This window comes from Vulpes vulpes, unplaced genomic scaffold (assembly GCF_048418805.1).
Source record: "Vulpes vulpes isolate BD-2025 unplaced genomic scaffold, VulVul3 u000000714, whole genome shotgun sequence".
Taxonomy (NCBI): Eukaryota; Metazoa; Chordata; class Mammalia; order Carnivora; family Canidae; genus Vulpes; species Vulpes vulpes.
The window spans coordinates 164,237-189,189 of NW_027325749.1; the positions used below are offsets into that span (position 1 = coordinate 164,237).

General features: G+C 70.3%; 1 protein-coding gene across 1 annotated transcript in view; it reads right to left on the bottom strand.

Moving 5' to 3' along the window:
• Positions 1–343: 343 nt before the first annotated feature.
• LOC140596773 (uncharacterized) overlaps positions 344–24,953 on the bottom strand; it is a 69,211-nt gene continuing 44,601 nt past the window's right edge. The window contains exons 20-31 of the mRNA XM_072745262.1: positions 19,788–19,836; positions 18,893–19,013; positions 18,130–18,224; positions 17,844–17,909; positions 17,188–17,287; positions 16,765–16,917; positions 16,268–16,466; positions 2,952–3,000; positions 2,057–2,177; positions 1,294–1,388; positions 1,008–1,073; positions 344–451 (exon numbers count right to left, since the gene is read on the bottom strand). Coding sequence (XP_072601363.1) covers positions 344–451; positions 1,008–1,073; positions 1,294–1,388; positions 2,057–2,177; positions 2,952–3,000; positions 16,268–16,466; positions 16,765–16,917; positions 17,188–17,287; positions 17,844–17,909; positions 18,130–18,224; positions 18,893–19,013; positions 19,788–19,836 — 1,222 coding nt within the window. The remainder of the gene's footprint in view (positions 452–1,007; positions 1,074–1,293; positions 1,389–2,056; positions 2,178–2,951; positions 3,001–16,267; positions 16,467–16,764; positions 16,918–17,187; positions 17,288–17,843; positions 17,910–18,129; positions 18,225–18,892; positions 19,014–19,787; positions 19,837–24,953) is intronic.

The following is a 24,953-nucleotide window of genomic DNA, read 5'->3' on the forward strand; positions in this document are numbered from 1 at the left end:
CGTCCTCCAGGGCCCAGGGCTGGGCCAGAGAGTCCTGGAGGAACTCCCGGAGCCCTTCCAGGGGCAGCTTCAGGAGGCGCTCTGGGCGGTGGGCGAGAGTCAGACCCAGAGGGCCCCGCCCTGGGGCCCCCGGGGCCCCCAGGCCAGCGGCTGGGGTCCCGCTGTGCCCAGGAGCGCCGCGGGCAGTGCGCTGGCCGCGGTGGCCCCTGCCCGCTGCTCCACTCGGGGAGCCCCGCTGCACCCGCCTGCCCCGCCGTCCCCCCGCCCCAGGTCTGGGTGCTGCTCAGAGCCCAGGGTCACCGCCCCTGCCCCCCGCCCCCGGCACACCTGGGCTCCCGGGGGCTCACTTACTCCTGTGCACCTTGAGGATGGTATAGGCCATGGCCGTGAGCACCCTCTCCCCATCCAACACGTAGGCATCCCACAGCTTCAGGGTGAGCGAGAAGGGGGTCTAGGGGGACGGCGGGGTGGGAGGAGCGGCCTGAGCAGGGCCCCTGGGGGGCTCGGCTGGGGCTAGGCTAGGCCTGCCATCTGGCCCCCGGCTGCCTGCGACGAGGCCCCGCAGCGCCCCGCCCCCCGCCCCCCGCCCCCCGCCCCCCGCCTCCCCGTGCGTGCCCTCCTCCCAGGGAGATCAGGGACTCCCGGCCGCTCCGGGTTCCGACCCCGGCCAGCACCTCCCGCACCCCTGGGGGCACAGACTCTGCCCGCACTTGACGACACCACGCCTCGAGAGGACCCCAGGCTGGCCGCCCGATGGGCCGAGGGCCCGTCCACACCCCGGGCTGACCCGGCCTCCCCCGGGGGAGCTGAGGCAGAGACGGGCCGCCCCCCGGGACCTCGTCCAGGGACCCTCTGGGCTTCTCCAGGACGGGCTGGGCTGCGAGCCTCAGCCTCAGCCTCAGGACCCCGGGGTCGGGCCTGGCTCGTCTGGAGGGTGGGGCTGAGCTGGGCCCTCCCCGGGGGCAGGGGGCAGGTCCGGGAGCGGGGGTCCCGGGGGCGGGCCTCACCCGGCCGAGGAAGCACTGGAGAAACCATTTGGGGCTGTAGATGCCGGTGGACATCTGCTCCTCGTCCTGGCGGGAGGGCAGGGGGTGCTCAGGCCCCACGCCGCGGCCCCTGGAGCCGGGTGGACGCGCTCCCCACGGCCCAGCCCAGCCCCGAGGGCGCCCCCGGGCCCCAGGGGGAGGAACGTGACCCCAACTCTGGGCAGCTCGGAGGGAGGGCCATGCCCCCCACCCCCTGCCCCGGGCTCCGGGGACGGAGCCTCAGGAGCTCCCACTCGCCCCCACTCGCCATGTGCTTCCTCAGGTCCGGGAGAGCTCTTTGGAGGACCCGCTCGTGATGTCTCTGGAACCTGAGGAGCTTCGGGAAGCCCGGGACGAAGAAGCCTGAGAAGGCCCCAGGCCCCCACGGTCAGGGCCTCCTCCTGCACCAGGCGGGGTGGGGGGTGTCGGGGCAGGGGCCTCCCCGCCACGCCCTGACCCCCGTGCGCCCACCGCCCTCGGAGCCCTGGCTGGATCCGCTCTTCCCAGAGGGCAGGGCCTGCCTCCCAGGCCGGGGGCGCGGGGCCCGGGGACCCTCGTCCTCACAGAGACCCCGCGGGGCGTGGGCTGGGGGCTGAGGACCGGGCCCGGCTGACCCAGCACCCTCTCTCCTGCGGGGGCCGCCGCGGGGACAGGCGGGTCCCCAGCCCCGAGGGGCAGCGGGTGCAGGCCACGGGGAGGGTGATGGGCGTGCACGGCCCTCTGCTGTGGGGCTTGGGAGTGAGGCTGGGGGCCCCCGGGAGGGGGAGACGCTGCCCCCTGGGCCCCGTGTGGCCGTGGGCTGGCAGGGGGGCCTGGGGGACAAGCCGGCAGCCCGGCGGGAGGCTGGGGGAGCAACGGGAGTGCGTGCCTGGCCTGCAGACGGTGGGGCGGGTGGCCGTGGCTCCGGGACCCCGAGGCCACCGGGGAGGCGGGGCCCTTGCCCGTGGGGGGGCGAGCTGGGGGGTCCCCGCCTGCCCCCCGGTGCAGCAGCCTGCAGGGAGGCCCTCCTGAGCTCCCCGGCGGGCCCCTACCGTGCATGGAGTGCCGGTCGCCCACCATCAGCTGGGCCAGCGCCCAGAAGGCGTCCTCCTCGGGCAGGAACATGAGGAGGACGGCCGCGATCTCGCTCATGCCCTGGCAGTAGCCCACCTCCTGCAAGAGCCAGAGCCCCACGGAGGGCGTGCGCCCCGAGGCCCCCTCTGAGCCCTCCCCGCGGGCGTCAGGCTCCCCCGGCTCCCTCCCAGCCCGGGCTCCCGGAGGGGGCTCCCAGAGGGCGGGGGAGCAGGTGAGGGCCACCCGGACCAGCTGGGGCGCGAGCACCCCGGGCCCCGCTACCGAGCCCTGCGGCCGCCGTGCCAGGACCCCCGTCCTCAGGCCAGCAGGAGGGGCCTCCGTGAGCTGTGCCAGGCTGTAGGGGACCCGCCAGGTCTGGAGACCCCCCAGAGGGCAGGTCGGCGGGGGGGTGGGGGGGCCTGACTGTGGCCCCTGGCAGGTCCCACGAGGGGAGCTGGGCCAGGACACCCCGCGGGGCCCGGGGAGCGTGTGAGCTGGGGTCCTCGGGGACCCTTCTGGAATGCGCCGTGGAAGGGGGCGGCCTCCTGGGCGCCTCGGCCTCGTTCCCTTCGGGGGAGTGGGAGCCTTCCCCGCCCGGGCTCTCGTCGGTAGTGCCGTCTGTCAGGGTCCAGACCCGAGCTCTAGGACGGCCGCGGTGCACGCGGGGGCCCCGGGCAGCCCCGGCCCTCGGGCACGCAGGCCCTGCCTCCCCTGGGAGGTCTGCACCCCGCCCCCTGCCCGTCCCGGAGGAGAGAGACCCTCCCCGGCATCTCGGGGGCCGTGGAGCCGGGGCCATCACTGTGAGTCCCGCTGGTCACCACCACTCAGGACAAGGCCGCCCGCGGGGCAGGAGGCGGGGGCAGGGACACTCACCGTGTCGTACAGCGAGTAGGCTGCCAGTACGCAGAACAGGGCTCGCTGCCTAGGAGGGGGGACAGTGGGGGGCTCTGCTCAGTCAGCCCCCGCCCAGCGAGGCCGCCGAGGTGCCGACACCCGCCCCGCAGGCCCCGCGGCCCGCAGGGCCCCTCCGCGGGGGCCGATCTCCGGGGTCAGGTCTGCGCACGGGGACAGGCGGCGACCTCACACGTGCAGCGTGCCGGGGGTTCAGTGCACCCTGGGGTGTCCGACGCCTCCGAGCGGCTCCCGCCGTGGGGTGTGCAGCTCCGGGCTCCCCCAGCGCCGCCAGCGCCCCGGGCCTCCAGCCCTGGAGCGGCCCCCCCCCCCCCGCACGCCCCCATGGGAGCCAGCGCTCCCCCTGCCCCGGTCCCCGCAGCCCCTGACGCCTCTCCTCCGCTGCCCTGGCCTGGCCCGGCCCCGTGTCCCGGGAACACCACCAGCCCCACGTGACCCCTGCCCCGAGCCCACGCAGCCGGGGCATCCGTGGCCCTGAGCGCACCCCCAGGTCTTCCCAGGTGTCCCTGGGCTGGACTCTGTGGGGGGCACCCCGGGCCCGCCCATCCCAGAGCATCTCGGGGCTCCAGGTCTGAGCCGCCGTGAGGAGAGCAGGGAACGTCGTGCAGGTGTGACCCCGATACAGGCTGCGAACCCCTGGGGTCACTATGTGAGCACGGGGGGGTACGGGGTGCGGCCCCCTCAGCGCTGCCAGGAGCCGCCCGATGCCCCCCCGCACGGCGGCCTGAGTCTGCACCCCGGCTCCGCGGCCCCCGGGCCCGGGCTGCTGGAGGCCGGCTCCCCGCGGGCCGGGGGTCACAGGTCAGCCTGACCCGGCCGCGCTCTGAGGGCCGCGGGGGCCCCGGGGGGCAGCAGGTTCCCTGCAGGGAGGAGCACCGAGTTCTCGTGGGGAGACGGTCCGAGCGGCCCGCCCGGGAAGCCCAGCCACCCATGCCTGGCGTATCCCCAGCCCCGCCCCTGGCGCCCCTGCAGGTCACCCCTGGGGTCCCGGGCTCCCACACACCCCGCCCGCTGCACACACAGGTAGCTGCACCCTATGCTCCACCCACCTGCAAGCCCCTGTCGGGGGGCTCCCTGCCTTCCCCACCCCCCCGCGGCCCCTGGGGACTCTGCGGGACACCCGGGCTTCTGACGGGAGCAGGCCGTCCAGAGAACCCCAAGGTGGCCGGGGAGGCTGAGCATGTCCCACAGGGGGCAGCTGCACCGCGTCCTCGTGGGGGTGGGGTGGGGTGGGGGTGGGGGCGGGACCGATAGTGTAGGGGTGGGGGTCTGGGGTTGTGGGGGATGGTGTGGGGGGTGATGCAGGGGGATGGCGTGGGGGCGGTGGGTGAGGGGATGGGGTGGGGGGCTGCGGACACAGGGCACCCCCTTCTCTAAGGTGCACACGGAGACGTCTACAGATAAAGGCGACCCCAGTCTGGGGTTTGCTGTGACCCCTGCCCCTGCCCCTGGGGCCCCGTGTGCTCCGCGCAGGGCCTGCCTGGACCGGGGCGGCGTCTGGGGGGGGGGGGGGGGGCGTCATGCCGTGTGTGCTCACCAAGTGCAAATTGTCTAAAACAAAATGCCCAGAATTCAGAAGTACATAAAGCACCGGAGGGTGGGTGTCACCCTGACCTGTCCGACCCTCGTCGGGTCCACGTGTCCCGGTCCAGCCGCGGCCATGCACCCTGGCCCCAGGTCCCCTTCGTGCCCCCCACGCCCCCACCCCGGCCCCCTGCTCTTCACGGGGCCGCCCCTCACCCCCTTGGGGTTCAGCTCAGACGGTGACCCCTGGAGGCCCCGTCCTGCGGCCTCCCCATCCCCGAGACCCTGGGGTTGGGGGCACGGGGGTCATCCCCAGCACCCTACCACGTGGCAGTGTGTTGTTTGCTGCCGTCGCTCCCCCCGGCCTCGGAGACCCCGTGTCCCCGGCACAGAAGCCCCCGGGCCTCTCCCAGGCCGGGCCCCCGACCCCCGAACCCCGCTGGCCCAGCAGCCTCACCCGACCCCGTAGCGGTCCCAGAACATGGTGTGACTGCGGAACGTGCGGTTGACGTCCAGGTCGATCTGCACGATGTCCCGGGAGGAGACCAGGGCCGCCTCCTTCATTGCCTGCGGGGAGACCCCGGGAGGAGGAGCCGGCGTCAGGGACACAGACCCCGACCTGTCAGCAGCTGCCGTCCTGGGCAGGGAGCCCCGGGGCCACCACAGGAGTGTGTCCTGCAGGAACCTCCACCCTTCCCCTGGGAGGCCGGGGACGGCGGGAGTGCCCACCGTGCCCGCGGGGCCTGCGTGAGGGCCTGTGCCCAGCTGTCGTGGGCGGGGAGGGGACTGAGGGTCAGCCCTGGACAGGGAGGGGACGTGGAGGATCAGCCCGGGTGGGGAGGGGACACGGGAGTTCAGCCCCGGGTGGGGAGGGGTCACGGAGGGTCAGCCCTGGGCAGGGAGGGGACCGAGGGTCCACGGGGAGTAGACGGGTCGGGTCCCACCTGGTATTTCCCGGCATTGCTGGCCTTAACCTGGTCGACGTTCAGCAATCGCAGCCACACCTGTCCCCGCACCTGGGGCGGGACCCCCTTGTAGACCCTGCGTCGCAGCTGCGGGGAGGAAGGCAGTGCTGGTGAGAGGGGCCCAGGGCGGCCCCTTGGAGCCCAGGGAACACGAGGCATCTAGAAGGTTCCGGCGTCGGCTCCAGGGTGTCTGCAGAGAGGCTGGGTCTCCCTGGATCTGGGCCCCCGCCCCCCCCCCGTCCCCCGCGAGGAGCAGGGACCCTGGCCCCGACCTGACGCTCCCCCACCGCCGTCCCGGGGCCTGGGGAGGGAGGCCCGGGCTCCCAGCAGACTCTCCCCAGGCAGGGGGCTCCCCCGAGGACGGGGCAGGAGGACACTGAGGGCGGCCCCCCAGGGCCGTCGGGACGGAGAGCCCTCGGGGGCACCCAGCGCCCCACCTTCTCGCTGGGGAGGTAGTGGTCCCATCGCTTGAGCATTTTTATCCATTTGTCCGCGCGCCGGGTCTCCTGGCGGAGTTTCTGGGAGAGGACAGGCGGGGGCCGCAGGTGAGGCTCCCGCCGCGGGAGGTGGGCGCTCGGGCCGCGTCCAGTGCCCCGCGGGACCCGGAGGAGCCAGGAAGGCACAGGGCCCCCCGCGGACCGCGGCTCCGGGTCTCGGGTGCGTTCCCGGCGGCCCGTGCAGCGCTGGGACGGGGGACTGGGGAGACGCCCGGGGATGTCCTGGGGGACGCGGTGCAGACAGCTGGCCCCAGCTCCCCCCCACGTCCTGCCCGGGGCCCAGGACGGGCTCTCACCTTGGCCTCGCGGGCGCTGGGGTCGGGCAGCTCCCTGTCCCTGGAAGGCAGGAGACGCAGAGCCCTGAGGCCCCGGCCCCACAGCCACACACACACACACACACACACACACACACACACACACACACACACACACACACACACACCCCGTCTGCACCCAGCGTCCTGGGGAGGGCAGGGCTCCCCCGGGGAGGGCAGGGGCTGCCAGCGGCCTGAGGGCGGGCGGGGGCGGCGTCTGGGGGGTCTGAGGAGGGTGTTTGCCGGTGGTGGACTGGGCGGGGACCCCTCGGCGCCCCCAGGGGGTGACCTGCCCCCCTCCTCGATGGACCAGCCCGAGAGCTGTCAGCGTGGCCCGGGTGCCCCGTGACCGTCCCGCTGAGGTCCCCCCGCCTCCCCAGGGCCTGACTGCCCAGCGTCCAGCCGGCCTCCCCCTGCCCCCTGGCCGTCCCCCTGCTGTCCCCGGGCTCCCCTCTCTGCTGTCCCCTCTGCCACCCTGGCCCATTTCACCTCCCGTCCTGTCGGAGCCCCTGAGCACGACCACCCCTGAGCCATCCCAGCAGACACTGGGCCGTGAGCAGGGCCGAGGGGGCCCCACCTGGGGTCTCCAGCGTCCGTCAGGTTCTCGTGGGGCTGTTGACCCATCAGCCTCGTCCCCTGCGACCTAGGCCACTGGGCTGTCCCCTCCCTCCTTCCCGCCCAGGGCAGCCCCCTCCTCCTCTTGCCTCCTCCTGCCTGGTCGGGGCCTCCCTCTGCGGCCCCCCCCCCTCCCTGCGCTGGCCTGGTCCCCGGCATCCACCTGCAGCCCCGCAAAAGCCTTCGGGTGTGGGCGAGAGCACCCCTGCGGACTCGGCCCAGACCAGGCCGTCCCCCTACGGAGAGCACGCCCCGGCCCCAGAGCCCCTCACGGGCGGGATCCCCTGCTGAAGGGACTGGACACCCCACCCCACCACCACCCCCGGATGCAGCAGGCTGACACCTGGGCCTGCCCAAAGCAGGCGTGGGGGCCCCTCCTCTGAGTGTCCAGGGGCCTCCCCCGGGCCCAGCTCCCTTCCTGCCCACGTCCCGGGTCGGCCTCCGGGGTGTCTCAGCTGCAACCCAGCGCAGACATGGCCCTCAGAGGGCTCCAGGGGACCAGGTCCCGACCTGGGGGCGGGGGGGTCAGCCTCCAGAGAGGTGTTCCTGCAAAGGCCACCCGCCCTGGGATGGATGAGGGGTGTCCAGGGGACTCACTGCAGAAAGCCCTGGTGGTCGGCGACCTTGCACAGTGACAGGTCCTGCGGAGACCCTGCTTGGGGCGCCTGCAACAGAGGGGGCTCCGTGGTGGGGACCGATCAGAGCAGGGGAGTGGGGACAGAGACAGGAGGGAGCAGAAGGGCTCCTCCCTCCCCTGGATCCTGAGGGAGCGCCGACCCCTGAGATTGGCCGGGCGCCAGAGTGGGCGCAGCCTGGCAGCCTCACCTGCTTCTGTCTATCAGTGACGATCCCCCCCTGGGCCTCACCCGGACCCGGCGACTGTGGTCCCCACCTGGGCCTCACTTGACCTGGTGACTCTGATCCCTACCTGGCCCTCACCCAGGCCTGGTGACTCTAGTCCCCAAGTGGGCTTCACCCAGGTGACTCTGGTCTCCACCTGAGCCTCATGTGGATCTGCGACTGTGGTCCCCACCTTGGCCTCACCTGAACCTGGTGACTCTGGTCCCCACCTGGGCTCACCTGGACCTGGTAGCTGTGGTCTTCATCTGGACCTGGTGACTCTGGTCCCCACCCGGGCCTCACCTGTACCTGGTGCCTGGGCTCCTCCGCTACCAATGACGAGGATCCAGGATGGACCCTTAGTTGCTACTGACACCGGGACCATCCCCAGGGTCTCACTTGTTCCTGGTGACTGTGGTCCTTGCCTGGGCTGACCTGGCTCATCCTTGGCTCTGATCCCCTCTTGAGCCTCACCTGCTCTTGCAGGTACGGTCCCCCCTGTCGTGGGTGTGTAGTGTCTATGGTCCCTTCTGGGCCTCACCTGATGGTACTGGGCCACGATATTGGCCCTTTGCAAGGCCAGCAGGGTCTCCGGGTCCTCCTGCATCGTGCTGCAATCCAAACACATCCAAGGATGACGGCGCGTGAGAACCTTCCGAGGACACATGCGTCCGGGTGCTCCCCGTGGGCGGGCGCCCCTCTGTCTGACCGGAGCCGGAGACAACCCCGTAGCCCCGAGGGGCACAGGCATCACACACGGGCCCTCGCTGCCTGTCTGTCTGTCCGTCGCCCACCGACAGTCCACCTTCCCAGCCACTGTCCCAGGGCACGCCGTCACGCTGGGGTCACAGAGCGCTCCCACCCCGGTATCAGGAGCACACGGGCGGGGGACCCAGGGGCTCCGGGGAACTGCCCACCTGATGCTCGGGGGTGACGTCTCCCAGCCCGGGGCCGGCGCAGAGATGGTGGTGGGTGGGCCGGCCAGCGAGTGTCCCTGCGGGCTTGGGGGGGGGGGGGGCGGGAATGGAAGGTTTCTCCGAGATTCCACAAGCACACGACCAAGGGGAGAAAGCGACGGACTGGACTTCATCAAAATTAAAACCTGATGCCAGCAAGAGTGCGACCGAACTCCCCACCCTGAGGGCAGCGATGTGTGAATAGCCTGAGGGGGGCCCTGGGGGAGCACGAGGGACTCCACGTTCTTTGGAGCCTGAAGAGCAAGCCTGCTCACGGGCCAGGGGGACCCAGCGGGCGCAGGGCGGGATGGGGGGGTGACAGTCACCCCTGTCGGGGTCCATGCGTCTAGGACAGGCTGGAAAGGTCATGGCTTGGGTGCCTGCACAGCAGAGGGCTTACAGGGGAGCGGGGGTCCCGGGGGAGCTGCCTGAGTTCCGACTGCAGCCTCCTTCCCTGGACGGGGGCAGCAGGGTGGCCGCTCTCACCCCGTGGGGCTGTGGAAGGGCTGTGGGAGCTGCTCACGGTCATCGCATGGGGGTCGGGGTGTTGTGGACCCCAGCGCGGGAGGCCTGTGCCCCCACGCGGATCCACAGGCCCCACTGTGGCCCGCGGGGATCAGGGATCAGCTGCCACTCACCTGTGACCTGTCGCTGTGTGGGCGCCTCCTCTTTATGCACTGGGGTACTGGGGAGAGTGGGAGGGTGGGGGTACTGGGGAGAGTGGGAGTAGCGGGGTACTGGGGAGAGTGGGAGGGTGGGGGTACTGGGGAGAGTGGGAGTAGCGGGGTACTGGGGAGAGTGGGAGTAGCGGGGTACTGGGGAGAGTGGGAGCGTGGGGGTACTGAGGAGAGACGAGTCCTGGGCTACTGGGGAGAGCAGGAGAGTCGGGTCGCTGCGAGCCAGATCCGGAGCACCGGTGCCTCCGAAGGTCTGCGGACGCAGAGTGGGCACCAGGCAGCGGTGGAACCCGGGGGCACCACAGTTCCGCCCAGAGCGGGGTCCCGCATCATCACTGTGGGCAGGCGGGGTCCAATCAGCACTCAGCCCTCACCCTGGTGGCCGAGGGTCCCGGGGGAGGGTCCTGTCCCCACGCCGGGCGGGAAGGCGATGCAGGCAGCCTCCCGCATCCTCAGTTCCCATCCTCGGGCCCTGCAGGCCTCCCGCCCTTCAAGGCAGACTGGGGGTCACAGATGCCCCCCCCCGCCCCCCAGGGTTCACAGCGTGGGGTTGCAGTTAGGAGCATTTGAGGGGCTCCTGGGTGGTTCCGTCCGTCGGTTCCACGTCGACTCTTGAGTTTGGCTCAAGCCAGGATCTCCAGGTTGTGGCGTGGAGCCTCGGGTGGGGCTCGGTCTCCGGTGGGTGAGGAGTCCGCTCCAGGTTCCCCCTGTCCCTCCGCCCCTGCCCCCCGCACCGTCTCCCAAGTACATCTTCTAAACATTAACATGAAGACACGTGAGCATCTGGATCCCCTCTGCAGAGGCGCCTTCGTGTGCGTCACGACCGTGTAAATGCCTTTCACGGACCCACCGGGATTCCCACCGGAAACCCCTTTTCCTTGGTATCTATTGAAGTGCCGTCGACACCCAAGGGGACAGTAGTTTCAGGGCTACAGCTGGCGACTTGACAATTCTGTGCCTCGCTCAGCTCTCCCCGCGAGAAGCGGCGTCACCGTCTGTCCCCGTACCGAGTTGTCCCCACGGTCCTGACTCTATTGCCAGGCCGTACTTTCTAAATTTCCGGGATTCCTTTATTTAGAACCACACGCTTGTAGCTTTCCCTATTTGTTCATCCACGTTGCCCACCTGCCCCCCGCGGCCCCTCTGATCACTCAGCACGATCCATCCCGTTAACCAGAGAAAGGACATGGGGCGGCCCGGGGCGGAGGGGGGCGGCGGGGCTCAGCGCTTCAGCGCCTGCCTTCCCTTCGGCCCAGGGCGTGATCCTGGAGTCCCGGGATCGAGTCCCACATCGGGCTCCCTGCACGGAGCCTTCTTCTCCCTCTGCCCGTGTCTCTGCCTCTCTCTCTCTCTCTCTCTCTCTCTCTCTCTCTCTCTCGTCTCTCGGTGTCTCTCAAGGATATATAAATAAAATCTTTAAAAAAACAACAAAAACAAAGAGAAAGGAGACGATCCCCTCAAGAGTCGCAGAAAACGCATTTGACAGAACAAAGCATGAAAAGCACAGGGGGTTTTAGGAAAGGTCTGTCAACAGAGGAGAGGCCGCGTAGGAAGGCCCGCAGCTGACGTCATCCCCGAGGGTGACGACCTGAAATCGTCTCCCCCGAGAGCAGGAACAAGCCACGGAGGTGCCCTCTCAGCGCTGGGAGTCCCACGTAGTCAACAGACGGGAAACAGCCGTGTGGGGGTCGCGTCCACGCCCACAGGGGCCCGGCCTCCTCAGGACCCGCGGGGAGGCTTCCGGGTCAGGGTCAGGGTCAGGGTCAGGGTCAGGGTTAGGGTTAGGGTTAGGGTTGGCATATTGTGCTTAGCATAATACTCTTTCTAGGCTTTAATACTTCTTTAAATGTTTCATAGAATTCACTCATGAAGCCATCTGGTCGTGGACTTCTGCGTTTTGGGAATTTTTTTTCTATTACTCAACAGCTTCGCTGAGAATTGGTCTATTCAAATTTTCTATTTCTCTATGTGTCAGTTTTGGTGGGTTATATATTTTCTAGGAATTTAGCCACACACAAAAGTAAAATCAAAAACTAGAAATTTCATTCTTTGGCTTGTGTCTATCCAGTTTTTCCAACACCATTTGTAGATTTTTTTCCCCACTGGATATTCTTTCCAGCTTTATCAAGGATTAAACGACGACATAGTTGTGGGTTCATTTCTGGGAGGTCTGCTCTGTGCTCTTGGTCTGTGTGTCCGTTGTCGTGCCAGGACCGTACTGTCTTCATCACAACAGTTTTGTGACATAACTGGAAATCTAGCGATGTGAAGCTTCCTACTTTGCTTTTCTTTTGCAAGGCTGCTTCGCCTGTCTGGGGTCTTTTGAGGTTCCATGCAAAGTTGAAGATCATTTATCTTAGCTCTGTGAGAAATACTGGGGGCATTTTGATAGGGTTTATAGGAATGTCTGGGCTGCTCTCGGTTGTGAAGACACTTCGTACCCTTTCAGTCCACGAGTGTGGAGTGTCTCTTCCCGTTTCTTTGTGTCATCGATTTCTTTCCATCATCGTCTTCAGAGTAAGTTTTTATAGCTGTTTCCTTAGGTTTTTTCTTAAGTATAATATTATTTTTTGTTTCATTTTAAATTTATTTTTATTAATGTCTTAGTTTCTCTTTTTCTTACCTTCTTACTGAGGTATAGGAATGCAACAGAATTCTGTGCATTAATTATGTATCCTGTGACTTTACTGAATTCATTTACCGGTTCTAACATTTTTTTGTTTGTTCATTTTTGTAGTTTTCTATATATAGTGTCATGGTGTCCATTTCTTGTAGGTTGTCCTATTGGCATATAGTTTCTGATGTGCCATCAAGCCCTCTTGTCTCCACCGTTTCTGTCAGAACCCTGCGTTCACCCTGCCTGTGTCCGAGTTTTGTTTTGTTTTGTTTTTTTTCTTTTTATCTCGGACAAGTGACTGAGTTTCAAACCTCCAAGTTTTAGGGGCTGCCCTGGGGGAGACCCGTGCTCCTCCCGCCCGGGAGGGTCTCCTCCCACTTCTGGCCTTTGCTGGCCCGGCCCAGGGACGCGGCCCCGTGACCGCACAGGGGTTTGCAGTTTGTGGCCACACAGGGCAGACAGCTGGCCCTAGTCCCGCGGCCCTCGGCCGGGGTCCCCGCTCCTGGGCCTGGGAACCGTTGGCGCCACCGTCCTTGGGACCCCGGGGACCCTGAGCCCACCCTGTCGCTCCAGGGGCCGCCCCCCACTTCGCCTCCCGAGCACCGTCGAGGCCGGCGTGTCGCCCCCTCTAGCAGACTTCTGGAAGTTCTGACTTTGTGCTCTGCTGCTTCTAATAGTGTGCGTAGACCCGTCAGCTGGCTCCCTGCCCCTGTGGGATCCGGGGCTGTGTCTCCCCCAGACCGACTGACTGATTTTCTTTTTAAGATTTTATTTTTCTGTCATCTCTACACCCACATGGGGCTTGAACTCTCCGCCCCAAGAACAAGAGTCGCGTGTTCTTACCAACCACCCCAACCACCCCGAGAGCGGCCAGGCTCCCTTTGATTGATTGACAGGGAGTAACTGAAGCCGACGAGCTGCCTGTGTCGTGTCAGGGCAGAAACTGAGCCCCGGCGTCGAGGTGCGGTGGAGTCATTGGGACCTTGGTCGATGTTAAAGAAAGCGGAGCCTCCCCGGGAGCCCCGGGAGCCCAGGGAGCGGGGCCCACACACGTGACAAGTTGGCCGTTTCCTTGACCAGGAGTCATTGGGCTGGCTGCCGATTTATTTGAGTTGCTGTTCGACGGCGAAGGTCGTTCTAGGATGGGGACACAGCGAGAACGTTCCGGGTTCTTGCGGGTTCGGAGGTAGCTAAAGCTCCCCCGTCGTGGACTCGATGTCCCAGTTGGGTGCAGAGATAGGCGAGCCAGCAAAGAGATGAGAAACATGGCCCTGGGGTGCCTGGCCGGCCTGGTCGGGGGACCTTGATGTCAGGACTGTGAGCTGGAACTCCGTGTTGGGTGTAGAGAGGACATAAACGTAAAACCTTTAACAAATAATAAATGGATGAACTAAGACAGCGTGACGTGGAAGGGGAGTGCTCGCTTCAGGACAAACCTCAGAGCGGACCATGTCTAGCCTGCGACCTGTTCTTGATGGCCCCGCTCGCTCTCCCGGGCCCAGATGACGGGGTCCCCCACGAGGGACGGTCCCGCCCGAGTGGGAGTGGGCCTCCTTCCCCGTAAGGCCCGTGCCTCCCCTCGTTCTGCAGGACAGAAGAGCCGGGAAGGCACGAGCTCGGGGGGATCAGCATAAACCTCGGCGATGGTCCTTCCCGATCCCGGGAGCCAGAGCTCGGCCTCCTTTTGGGACCCGACGTCCTAAAGAAGCCCGTGTGGTCAGTGGCTCGGATGCAGGGCGGAGGCCGACGGAGAATCAGGAAGAGCAAAATGGGGCGGGGGGGGAACCAGAAGCTGAAGGAGAGGGGGACAGCTGTCAGCATCGGGAGCCTTCGCGGGGACCCGGCGTCCTTTCCCAGGAGGGGCCCCCCTCTGTAGGGTGCTTCCCGCCGCCCCGCGCTCCCCGTGGGCACCCGCAGGCGCATCCCTGGGCCTCCAGCGCCTCTGCAGCCGTGGTCTGGAGCGTCCTCCGTGTGTCCTACCGGGGACCCCAGCGTCACGTCTGTAACCGTCCGGCTGCTGTCTGACAACAGTCGGGGGATTCCGACGTTTGTTGGGTTTGGGGTGTGTGCCTGTCTGTCGCCGTGCCGCGATCTGATCCTCGGGCCGCGTCGTCCTGACGCCGAAACGGTTGAAGAAGCACCATCATTTCCGGTGCTGGCGCTGGGCGGCTAGCTGGGTTCTCCCGGCCGACCCGGGCCCCCTCGTGCCGTCCCGTGCCGTCCCGTGCCGTCCCGTCCCGCCGGGGGGTCAGCTGAGCTGGAAGGTCCGGCTCGGCCACATTCCCGTGGGTGGCAGCGGGTCCCCGCCGAGCGCCGGCCGCTTCTCTTCTCCCCGATGCCTCTCCAGCTCCAGCGGGGAGCCAGACCTCGGGGCCGCCCTGGGGGGAGCTCCTGAGGGGCCGGCTGCCCGTGGGGGGAGCCCTGGGGCTGCCTGTGTGTGTGTGTGTGTGGGAGTCGGGGTGGGGACGGGGCCGGGGTCCCTCGGTCCCCTGCGCTGCCTGCCCCCAGGCCGAGCCCCGCGCTCACCCAGCCCCTACTCTCCAGGGCGTGCAGGGTGCCCTCCACACTCTGGTGCGAGGGATCCAGCAGCACCGGGTGTGCACGCTGAGCCCGCCCGGTGAGGGTGGCCCAGGTGTGAGAGCTGCAAGGGCCTGCTGTCCTGACGTCCGCTCCGGGGCCACGCTGACCGCCCCGCGGGCCCTCTGTGCCCCAGGCGCACAGGCCCGGGGCGGGGAGGGGAGGAAGCGCCCCGGAGCCCGGGCAGCCCAGGCCCCCTGGACAGAGGGGGCACAGACCTCCCAGGGCGCTTAGCACAGACCCTGGTGACCTGAGGCTCCCCGGCTGTCACTCTGTCCCAGGCCCGTCCTGGCCGCGGGCGCAGGCTGAGTCGCAGTAGAGTCTGCGGGGTCCTGACCCTGGCGTCTGGCCGCCCCGGGAAGGCACGTGGGGACGTCAGCCGTGTGTGCCTGGCGGCGCCCCCGCAGGGGCTGGTCGGGGCCTGGGCGGCGCCCCCTCCTCCTCTCTGGGGGTGTCTCCGCACCCCGTGCACAGAGCTCCGGGAGACGCAGAAACGAGCCGGCCGTGCCCTCTCACACAACAACACTTTATTGAACTTGCAACAGCAAACAGGGGCTCAGAGCCGAGGGTGCGCGCCTTCCCCTGGGAGACCTTCCTGTCCTTAGAGGAAAGCGGGAATCCCACAGGGGTGCGGGTGCTGGAGTCCCCCGCCTGGGAGCCTGTGCGGACTCGACTCCGGGTGGGGGCGCGTGTCCTGAGGTCGGGGCGGTGAGAGGCGGTTCTGGGGGCGGCAGGGCTGACGTGGACCTGCGGCCCATGGGCTCCTGCGCTGGGTCCCCGCAGGGCAGCTGGACCCCGGCCTCGGGCCCCCTGGGGCCGGGTGACTGACTGCTGGAGCCCCAGCGCGTGGAGGAGCCTGCCTCCTGGTGTGGGTGTGGGTGTGGGTGGGGGTGGGGGTGGGGGTGTGGGTGGGGCCCACGGGCCTCTCCCCGCTGCCCTGCCCTGCCCTGGGGTGTCCCGGGATCCCCAGGGCTGCCCTAGGTCAGCGACCTGGGTCTGTGGGGCACGCCCAGGGCCCAGGAGGCCACATCCTGCTGTGAGAGGGCTCGCTCGGCCCGGGGCCAGAACGCAGGCCTGGCCAGGGCCCCGGGGCGCTGGATCCCATTAGCGCTGGGCCTGGGGCAGGCGCTCGAGTCGCCCCTGCCCCCACAGAGCCCGGGGCCAGGCCAGCCCAGGTCCCTCTGGGTCAGGGGCTGGTGTCCCGTGCGGGCGGTGCCGCCCTCCGGGAGGCACAGCGAGACGAGGCAGGGCACGGTGACGGCGGGCCGGAGCCTCCGGGCCCCCGCCCTCACCGCCACGCTCTGCCCCCGAGGCCCGCGAGCATCGAGCTGCCCCGTGGACGCGGGGGGCAGAGGGTCCCGGGCCTGTGCGGGGCCTCGGGGCAGCGGGCTCAGCGCCGCCCTGGCTCTGCCCTGGCTGTGCCCGTCACTGCCCAGCGAGGGGCACGAGCTGCAGTGGCCGCGGGGCAGGAAGGGTGTCCTGGGCCCGACAGCGTCATCCCTAGGGGGCTGGGGGGACCGCGTGATGGGAGTCCCGGGGGTGCTCCAGGGCCCGGTCCGTCGCGGGGCCTCTGGGGTGGCCCAGGCAGGTGCCAAATGGAAGGAGACCCCGTTTTCTGTCTTGAAGCCCGCCGTGTCCCGGGGCGGCCTGCCTGCACCGCCTTGTTGCCCCGGGAGGGTGGGGAGGGAGTTCCACCGCCGGGGCTGGGGGGCAAGTTGGACGATGGCCTGGCCGGGAGGGGGTCCGGGCGGCTCAGGCCGGGCGGCTGGGCCCGGGGAGGCCGGCTCCTCCACCCTGGGCGGTGGCTCAGAGGCCGGAGAAGGGAGGAGAGGCCCGGGCGCCGGGGACACTGGCTCCAGGCCCAGGGGCCTCGTGGGGAACTCCTCAGGTCCCGCTGGAAAGAGGCCGACGGGGTCAGCGTCTCCAGCAGGCTGTGTGTCCCCCGCTGGGGGCCCCGGGGGTCCTCACGGCTCCCGCGTGACCCCCCCCCCCGGCCTGACCCTGTGCTCAGCCCCCCACACTGCTGCCCGGGCCCTGCAGTGGGTACCCGCCCGCCCAGCCCTGGCCTGGGGTCCCCGAGGCTGGAGCAGAAGAGGAGAGCCCCAGAGATGAGGACGGGGGCCCCGGGGGCTCTGTCCCCTGTGGGCGGCCCCAGCAGGCCGAGTCGGGAGGGGCCGGGGCCCTGAGCCCACCTGGCGGGGGCAGGTCGCACCGCATCCTGCGGAGCTGGGTCATGGAGGCCCGAAGGTGTCTCAGCACGGCCTCGTCCTCCAGGGCCCAGGGCTGGGCCAGAGAGTCCTGGAGGAACTCCCGGAGCCCTTCCAGGGGCAGCTTCAGGAGGCGCTCTGGGCGGTGGGCGAGAGTCAGACCCAGAGGGCCCCGCCCTGGGGCCCCCGGGGCCCCCAGGCCAGCGGCTGGGGTCCCGCTGTGCCCAGGAGCGCCGCGGGCAGTGCGCTGGCCGCGGTGGCCCCTGCCCGCTGCTCCACTCGGGGAGCCCCGCTGCACCCGCCTGCCCCGCCGTCCCCCCGCCCCAGGTCTGGGTGCTGCTCAGAGCCCAGGGTCACCGCCCCTGCCCCCCGCCCCCGGCACACCTGGGCTCCCGGGGGCTCACTTACTCCTGTGCACCTTGAGGATGGTATAGGCCATGGCCGTGAGCACCCTCTCCCCATCCAACACGTAGGCATCCCACAGCTTCAGGGTGAGCGAGAAGGGGGTCTAGGGGGACGGCGGGGTGGGAGGAGCGGCCTGAGCAGGGCCCCTGGGGGGCTCGGCTGGGGCTAGGCTAGGCCTGCCATCTGGCCCCCGGCTGCCTGCGACGAGGCCCCGCAGCGCCCCGCCCCCCGCCCCCCGCCCCCCGCCCCCCGCCTCCCCGTGCGTGCCCTCCTCCCAGGGAGATCAGGGACTCCCGGCCGCTCCGGGTTCCGACCCCGGCCAGCACCTCCCGCACCCCTGGGGGCACAGACTCTGCCCGCACTTGACGACACCACGCCTCGAGAGGACCCCAGGCTGGCCGCCCGATGGGCCGAGGGCCCGTCCACACCCCGGGCTGACCCGGCCTCCCCCGGGGGAGCTGAGGCAGAGACGGGCCGCCCCCCGGGACCTCGTCCAGGGACCCTCTGGGCTTCTCCAGGACGGGCTGGGCTGCGAGCCTCAGCCTCAGCCTCAGGACCCCGGGGTCGGGCCTGGCTCGTCTGGAGGGTGGGGCTGAGCTGGGCCCTCCCCGGGGGCAGGGGGCAGGTCCGGGAGCGGGGGTCCCGGGGGCGGGCCTCACCCGGCCGAGGAAGCACTGGAGAAACCATTTGGGGCTGTAGATGCCGGTGGACATCTGCTCCTCGTCCTGGCGGGAGGGCAGGGGGTGCTCAGGCCCCACGCCGCGGCCCCTGGAGCCGGGTGGACGCGCTCCCCACGGCCCAGCCCAGCCCCGAGGGCGCCCCCGGGCCCCAGGGGGAGGAACGTGACCCCAACTCTGGGCAGCTCGGAGGGAGGGCCATGCCCCCCACCCCCTGCCCCGGGCTCCGGGGACGGAGCCTCAGGAGCTCCCACTCGCCCCCACTCGCCATGTGCTTCCTCAGGTCCGGGAGAGCTCTTTGGAGGACCCGCTCGTGATGTCTCTGGAACCTGAGGAGCTTCGGGAAGCCCGGGACGAAGAAGCCTGAGAAGGCCCCAGGCCCCCACGGTCAGGGCCTCCTCCTGCACCAGGCGGGGTGGGGGGTGTCGGGGCAGGGGCCTCCCCGCCACGCCCTGACCCCCGTGCGCCCACCGCCCTCGGAGCCCTGGCTGGATCCGCTCTTCCCAGAGGGCAGGGCCTGCCTCCCAGGCCGGGGGCGCGGGGCCCGGGGACCCTCGTCCTCACAGAGACCCCGCGGGGCGTGGGCTGGGGGCTGAGGACCGGGCCCGGCTGACCCAGCACCCTCTCTCCTGCGGGGGCCGCCGCGGGGACAGGCGGGTCCCCAGCCCCGAGGGGCAGCGGGTGCAGGCCACGGGGAGGGTGATGGGCGTGCACGGCCCTCTGCTGTGGGGCTTGGGAGTGAGGCTGGGGGCCCCCGGGAGGGGGAGACGCTGCCCCCTGGGCCCCGTGTGGCCGTGGGCTGGCAGGGGGGCCTGGGGGACAAGCCGGCAGCCCGGCGGGAGGCTGGGGGAGCAACGGGAGTGCGTGCCTGGCCTGCAGACGGTGGGGCGGGTGGCCGTGGCTCCGGGACCCCGAGGCCACCGGGGAGGCGGGGCCCTTGCCCGTGGGGGGGCGAGCTGGGGGGTCCCCGCCTGCCCCCCGGTGCAGCAGCCTGCAGGGAGGCCCTCCTGAGCTCCCCGGCGGGCCCCTACCGTGCATGGAGTGCCGGTCGCCCACCATCAGCTGGGCCAGCGCCCAGAAGGCGTCCTCCTCGGGCAGGAACATGAGGAGGACGGCCGCGATCTCGCTCATGCCCTGGCAGTAGCCCACCTCCTGCAAGAGCCAGAGCCCCACGGAGGGCGTGCGCCCCGAGGCCCCCTCTGAGCCCTCCCCGCGGGCGTCAGGCTCCCCCGGCTCCCTCCCAGCCCGGGCTCCCGGAGGGGGCTCCCAGAGGGCGGGGGAGCAGGTGAGGGCCACCCGGACCAGCTGGGGCGCGAGCACCCCGGGCCCCGCTACCGAGCCCTGCGGCCGCCGTGCCAGGACCCCCGTCCTCAGGCCAGCAGGAGGGGCCTCCGTGAGCTGTGCCAGGCTGTAGGGGACCCGCCAGGTCTGGAGACCCCCCAGAGGGCAGGTCGGCGGGGGGGTGGGGGGGCCTGACTGTGGCCCCTGGCAGGTCCCACGAGGGGAGCTGGGCCAGGACACCCCGCGGGGCCCGGGGAGCGTGTGAGCTGGGGTCCTCGGGGACCCTTCTGGAATGCGCCGTGGAAGGGGGCGGCCTCCTGGGCGCCTCGGCCTCGTTCCCTTCGGGGGAGTGGGAGCCTTCCCCGCCCGGGCTCTCGTCGGTAGTGCCGTCTGTCAGGGTCCAGACCCGAGCTCTAGGACGGCCGCGGTGCACGCGGGGGCCCCGGGCAGCCCCGGCCCTCGGGCACGCAGGCCCTGCCTCCCCTGGGAGGTCTGCACCCCGCCCCCTGCCCGTCCCGGAGGAGAGAGACCCTCCCCGGCATCTCGGGGGCCGTGGAGCCGGGGCCATCACTGTGAGCCCCGCTGGTCACCACCACTCAGGACAAGGCCGCCCGCGGGGCAGGAGGCGGGGGCAGGGACACTCACCGTGTCGTACAGCGAGTAGGCTGCCAGTACGCAGAACAGGGCTCGCTGCCTAGGAGGGGGGACAGTGGGGGGCTCTGCTCAGTCAGCCCCCGCCCAGCGAGGCCGCCGAGGTGCCGACACCCGCCCCGCAGGCCCCGCGGCCCGCAGGGCCCCTCCGCGGGGGCCGATCTCCGGGGTCAGGTCTGCGCACGGGGACAGGCGGCGACCTCACACGTGCAGCGTGCCGGGGGTTCAGTGCACCCTGGGGTGTCCGACGCCTCCGAGCGGCTCCCGCCGTGGGGTGTGCAGCTCCGGGCTCCCCCAGCGCCGCCAGCGCCCCGGGCCTCCAGCCCTGGAGCGGCCCCCCCCCCCCCGCACGCCCCCATGGGAGCCAGCGCTCCCCCTGCCCCGGTCCCCGCAGCCCCTGACGCCTCTCCTCCGCTGCCCTGGCCTGGCCCGGCCCCGTGTCCCGGGAACACCACCAGCCCCACGTGACCCCTGCCCCGAGCCCACGCAGCCGGGGCATCCGTGGCCCTGAGCGCACCCCCAGGTCTTCCCAGGTGTCCCTGGGCTGGACTCTGTGGGGGGCACCCCGGGCCCGCCCATCCCAGAGCATCTCGGGGCTCCAGGTCTGAGCCGCCGTGAGGAGAGCAGGGAACGTCGTGCAGGTGTGACCCCGATACAGGCTGCGAACCCCTGGGGTCACTATGTGAGCACGGGGGGGTACGGGGTGCGGCCCCCTCAGCGATGCCAGGAGCCGCCCGATGCCCCCCCGCACGGCGGCCTGAGTCTGCACCCCGGCTCCGCGGCCCCCGGGCCCGGGCTGCTGGAGGCCGGCTCCCCGCGGGCCGGGGGTCACAGGTCAGCCTGACCCGGCCGCGCTCTGAGGGCCGCGGGGGCCCCGGGGGGCAGCAGGTTCCCTGCAGGGAGGAGCACCGAGTTCTCGTGGGGAGACGGTCCGAGCGGCCCGCCCGGGAAGCCCAGCCACCCATGCCTGGCGTATCCCCAGCCCCGCCCCTGGCGCCCCTGCAGGTCACCCCTGGGGTCCCGGGCTCCCACACACCCCGCCCGCTGCACACACAGGTAGCTGCACCCTATGCTCCACCCACCTGCAAGCCCCTGTCGGGGGGCTCCCTGCCTTCCCCACCCCCCCGCGGCCCCTGGGGACTCTGCGGGACACCCGGGCTTCTGACGGGAGCAGGCCGTCCAGAGAACCCCAAGGTGGCCGGGGAGGCTGAGCATGTCCCACAGGGGGCAGCTGCACCGCGTCCTCGTGGGGGTGGGGTGGGGTGGGGGTGGGGGCGGGACCGATAGTGTAGGGGTGGGGGTCTGGGGTTGTGGGGGATGGTGTGGGGGGTGATGCAGGGGGATGGCGTGGGGGCGGTGGGTGAGGGGATGGGGTGGGGGGCTGCGGACACAGGGCACCCCCTTCTCTAAGGTGCACACGGAGACGTCTACAGATAAAGGCGACCCCAGTCTGGGGTTTGCTGTGACCCCTGCCCCTGCCCCTGGGGCCCCGTGTGCTCCGCGCAGGGCCTGCCTGGACCGGGGCGGCGTCTGGGGGGGGGGGGGGGGGGCGTCATGCCGTGTGTGCTCACCAAGTGCAAATTGTCTAAAACAAAATGCCCAGAATTCAGAAGTACATAAAGCACCGGAGGGTGGGTGTCACCCTGACCTGTCCGACCCTCGTCGGGTCCACGTGTCCCGGTCCAGCCGCGGCCATGCACCCTGGCCCCAGGTCCCCTTCGTGCCCCCCACGCCCCCACCCCGGCCCCCTGCTCTTCACGGGGCCGCCCCTCACCCCCTTGGGGTTCAGCTCAGACGGTGACCCCTGGAGGCCCCGTCCTGCGGCCTCCCCATCCCCGAGACCCTGGGGTTGGGGGCACGGGGGTCATCCCCAGCACCCTACCACGTGGCAGTGTGTTGTTTGCTGCCGTCGCTCCCCCCGGCCTCGGAGACCCCGTGTCCCCGGCACAGAAGCCCCCGGGCCTCTCCCAGGCCGGGCCCCCGACCCCCGAACCCCGCTGGCCCAGCAGCCTCACCCGACCCCGTAGCGGTCCCAGAACATGGTGTGACTGCGGAACGTGCGGTTGACGTCCAGGTCGATCTGCACGATGTCCCGGGAGGAGACCAGGGCCGCCTCCTTCATTGCCTGCGGGGAGACCCCGGGAGGAGGAGCCGGCGTCAGGGACACAGACCCCGACCTGTCAGCAGCTGCCGTCCTGGGCAGGGAGCCCCGGGGCCACCACAGGAGTGTGTCCTGCAGGAACCTCCACCCTTCCCCTGGGAGGCCGGGGACGGCGGGAGTGCCCACCGTGCCCGCGGGGCCTGCGTGAGGGCCTGTGCCCAGCTGTCGTGGGCGGGGAGGGGACTGAGGGTCAGCCCTGGACAGGGAGGGGACGTGGAGGATCAGCCCGGGTGGGGAGGGGACACGGGAGTTCAGCCCCGGGTGGGGAGGGGTCACGGAGGGTCAGCCCTGGGCAGGGAGGGGACCGAGGGTCCACGGGGAGTAGACGGGTCGGGTCCCACCTGGTATTTCCCGGCATTGCTGGCCTTAACCTGGTCGACGTTCAGCAATCGCAGCCACACCTGTCCCCGCACCTGGGGCGGGACCCCCTTGTAGACCCTGCGTCGCAGCTGCGGGGAGGAAGGCAGTGCTGGTGAGAGGGGCCCAGGGCGGCCCCTTGGAGCCCAGGGAACACGAGGCATCTAGAAGGTTCCGGCGTCGGCTCCAGGGTGTCTGCAGAGAGGCTGGGTCTCCCTGGATCTGGGCCCCCGCCCCCCCCCCGTCCCCCGCGAGGAGCAGGGACCCTGGCCCCGACCTGACGCTCCCCCACCGCCGTCCCGGGGCCTGGGGAGGGAGGCCCGGGCTCCCAGCAGACTCTCCCCAGGCAGGGGGCTCCCCCGAGGACGGGGCAGGAGGACACTGAGGGCGGCCCCCCAGGGCCGTCGGGACGGAGAGCCCTCGGGGGCACCCAGCGCCCCACCTTCTCGCTGGGGAGGTAGTGGTCCCATCGCTTGAGCATTTTTATCCATTTGTCCGCGCGCCGGGTCTCCTGGCGGAGTTTCTGGGAGAGGACAGGCGGGGGCCGCAGGTGAGGCTCCCGCCGCGGGAGGTGGGCGCTCGGGCCGCGTCCAGTGCCCCGCGGGACCCGGAGGAGCCAGGAAGGCACAGGGCCCCCCGCGGACCGCGGCTCCGGGTCTCGGGTGCGTTCCCGGCGGCCCGTGCAGCGCTGGGACGGGGGACTGGGGAGACGCCCGGGGATGTCCTGGGGGACGCGGTGCAGACAGCTGGCCCCAGCTCCCCCCCACGTCCTGCCCGGGGCCCAGGACGGGCTCTCACCTTGGCCTCGCGGGGGCTGGGGTCGGGCAGCTCCCTGTCCCTGGAAGGCAGGAGACGCAGAGCCCTGAGGCCCCGGCCCCACAGCCACACACACACACACACACACACACACACACACACACCCCGTCTGCACCCAGCGTCCTGGGGAGGGCAGGGCTCCCCCGGGGAGGGCAGGGGCTGCCAGCGGCCTGAGGGCGGGCGGGGGCGGCGTCTGGGGGGTCTGAGGAGGGTGTTTGCCGGTGGTGGGCTGGGCGGGGACCCCTCGGCGCCCCCAGGGGGTGACCTGCCCCCCTCCTCGATGGACCAGCCCGAGAGCTGTCAGCGTGGCCCGGGTGCCCCGTGACCGTCCCGCTGAGGTCCCCCCGCCTCCCCAGGGCCTGACTGCCCAGCGTCCAGCCGGCCTCCCCCTGCCCCCTGGCCGTCCCCCTGCTGTCCCCGGGCTCCCCTCTCTGCTGTCCCCTCTGCCACCCTGGCCCATTTCACCTCCCGTCCTGTCGGAGCCCCTGAGCACGACCACCCCTGAGCCATCCCAGCAGACACTGGGCCGTGAGCAGGGCCGAGGGGGCCCCACCTGGGGTCTCCAGCGTCCGTCAGGTTCTCGTGGGGCTGTTGACCCATCAGCCTCGTCCCCTGCGACCTAGGCCACTGGGCTGTCCCCTCCCTCCTTCCCGCCCAGGGCAGCCCCCTCCTCCTCTTGCCTCCTCCTGCCTGGTCGGGGCCTCCCTCTGCGGCCCCCCCCCCTCCCTGCGCTGGCCTGGTCCCCGGCATCCACCTGCAGCCCCGCAAAAGCCTTCGGGTGTGGGCGAGAGCACCCCTGCGGACTCGGCCCAGACCAGGCCGTCCCCCTACGGAGAGCACGCCCCGGCCCCAGAGCCCCTCACGGGCGGGATCCCCTGCTGAAGGGACTGGACACCCCACCCCACCACCACCCCCGGATGCAGCAGGCTGACACCTGGGCCTGCCCAAAGCAGGCGTGGGGGCCCCTCCTCTGAGTGTCCAGGGGCCTCCCCCGGGCCCAGCTCCCTTCCTGCCCACGTCCCGGGTCGGCCTCCGGGGTGTCTCAGCTGCAACCCAGCGCAGACATGGCCCTCAGAGGGCTCCAGGGGACCAGGTCCCGACCTGGGGGCGGGGGGGTCAGCCTCCAGAGAGGTGTTCCTGCAAAGGCCACCCGCCCTGGGATGGATGAGGGGTGTCCAGGGGACTCACTGCAGAAAGCCCTGGTGGTCGGCGACCTTGCACAGTGACAGGTCCTGCGGAGACCCTGCTTGGGGCGCCTGCAACAGAGGGGGCTCCGTGGTGGGGACCGATCAGAGCAGGGGAGTGGGGACAGAGACAGGAGGGAGCAGAAGGGCTCCTCCCTCCCCTGGATCCTGAGGGAGCGCCGACCCTCTGAGACTGGCCGGGCGCCAGAGTGGGCGCAGCCTGGCAGCCTCACCTGCTTCTGTCTATCAGTGACGATCCCCCCCTGGGCCTCACCCGGACCCGGCGACTGTGGTCCCCACCTGGGCCTCACTTGACCTGGTGACTCTGATCCCTACCTGGCCCTCACCCAGGCCTGGTGACTCTAGTCCCCAACTGGGCTTCACCCAGGTGACTCTGGTCTCCACCTGAGCCTCATGTGGATCTGCGACTGTGGTCCCCACCTTGGCCTCACCTGAACCTGGTGACTCTGGTCCCCACCTGGGCTCACCTGGACCTGGTAGCTGTGGTCTTCATCTGGACCTGGTGACTCTGGTCCCCACCCGGGCCTCACCTGTACCTGGTGCCTGGGCTCCTCCGCTACCAATGACGAGGATCCAGGATGGACCCTTAGTTGCTACTGACACCGGGACCATCCCCAGGGT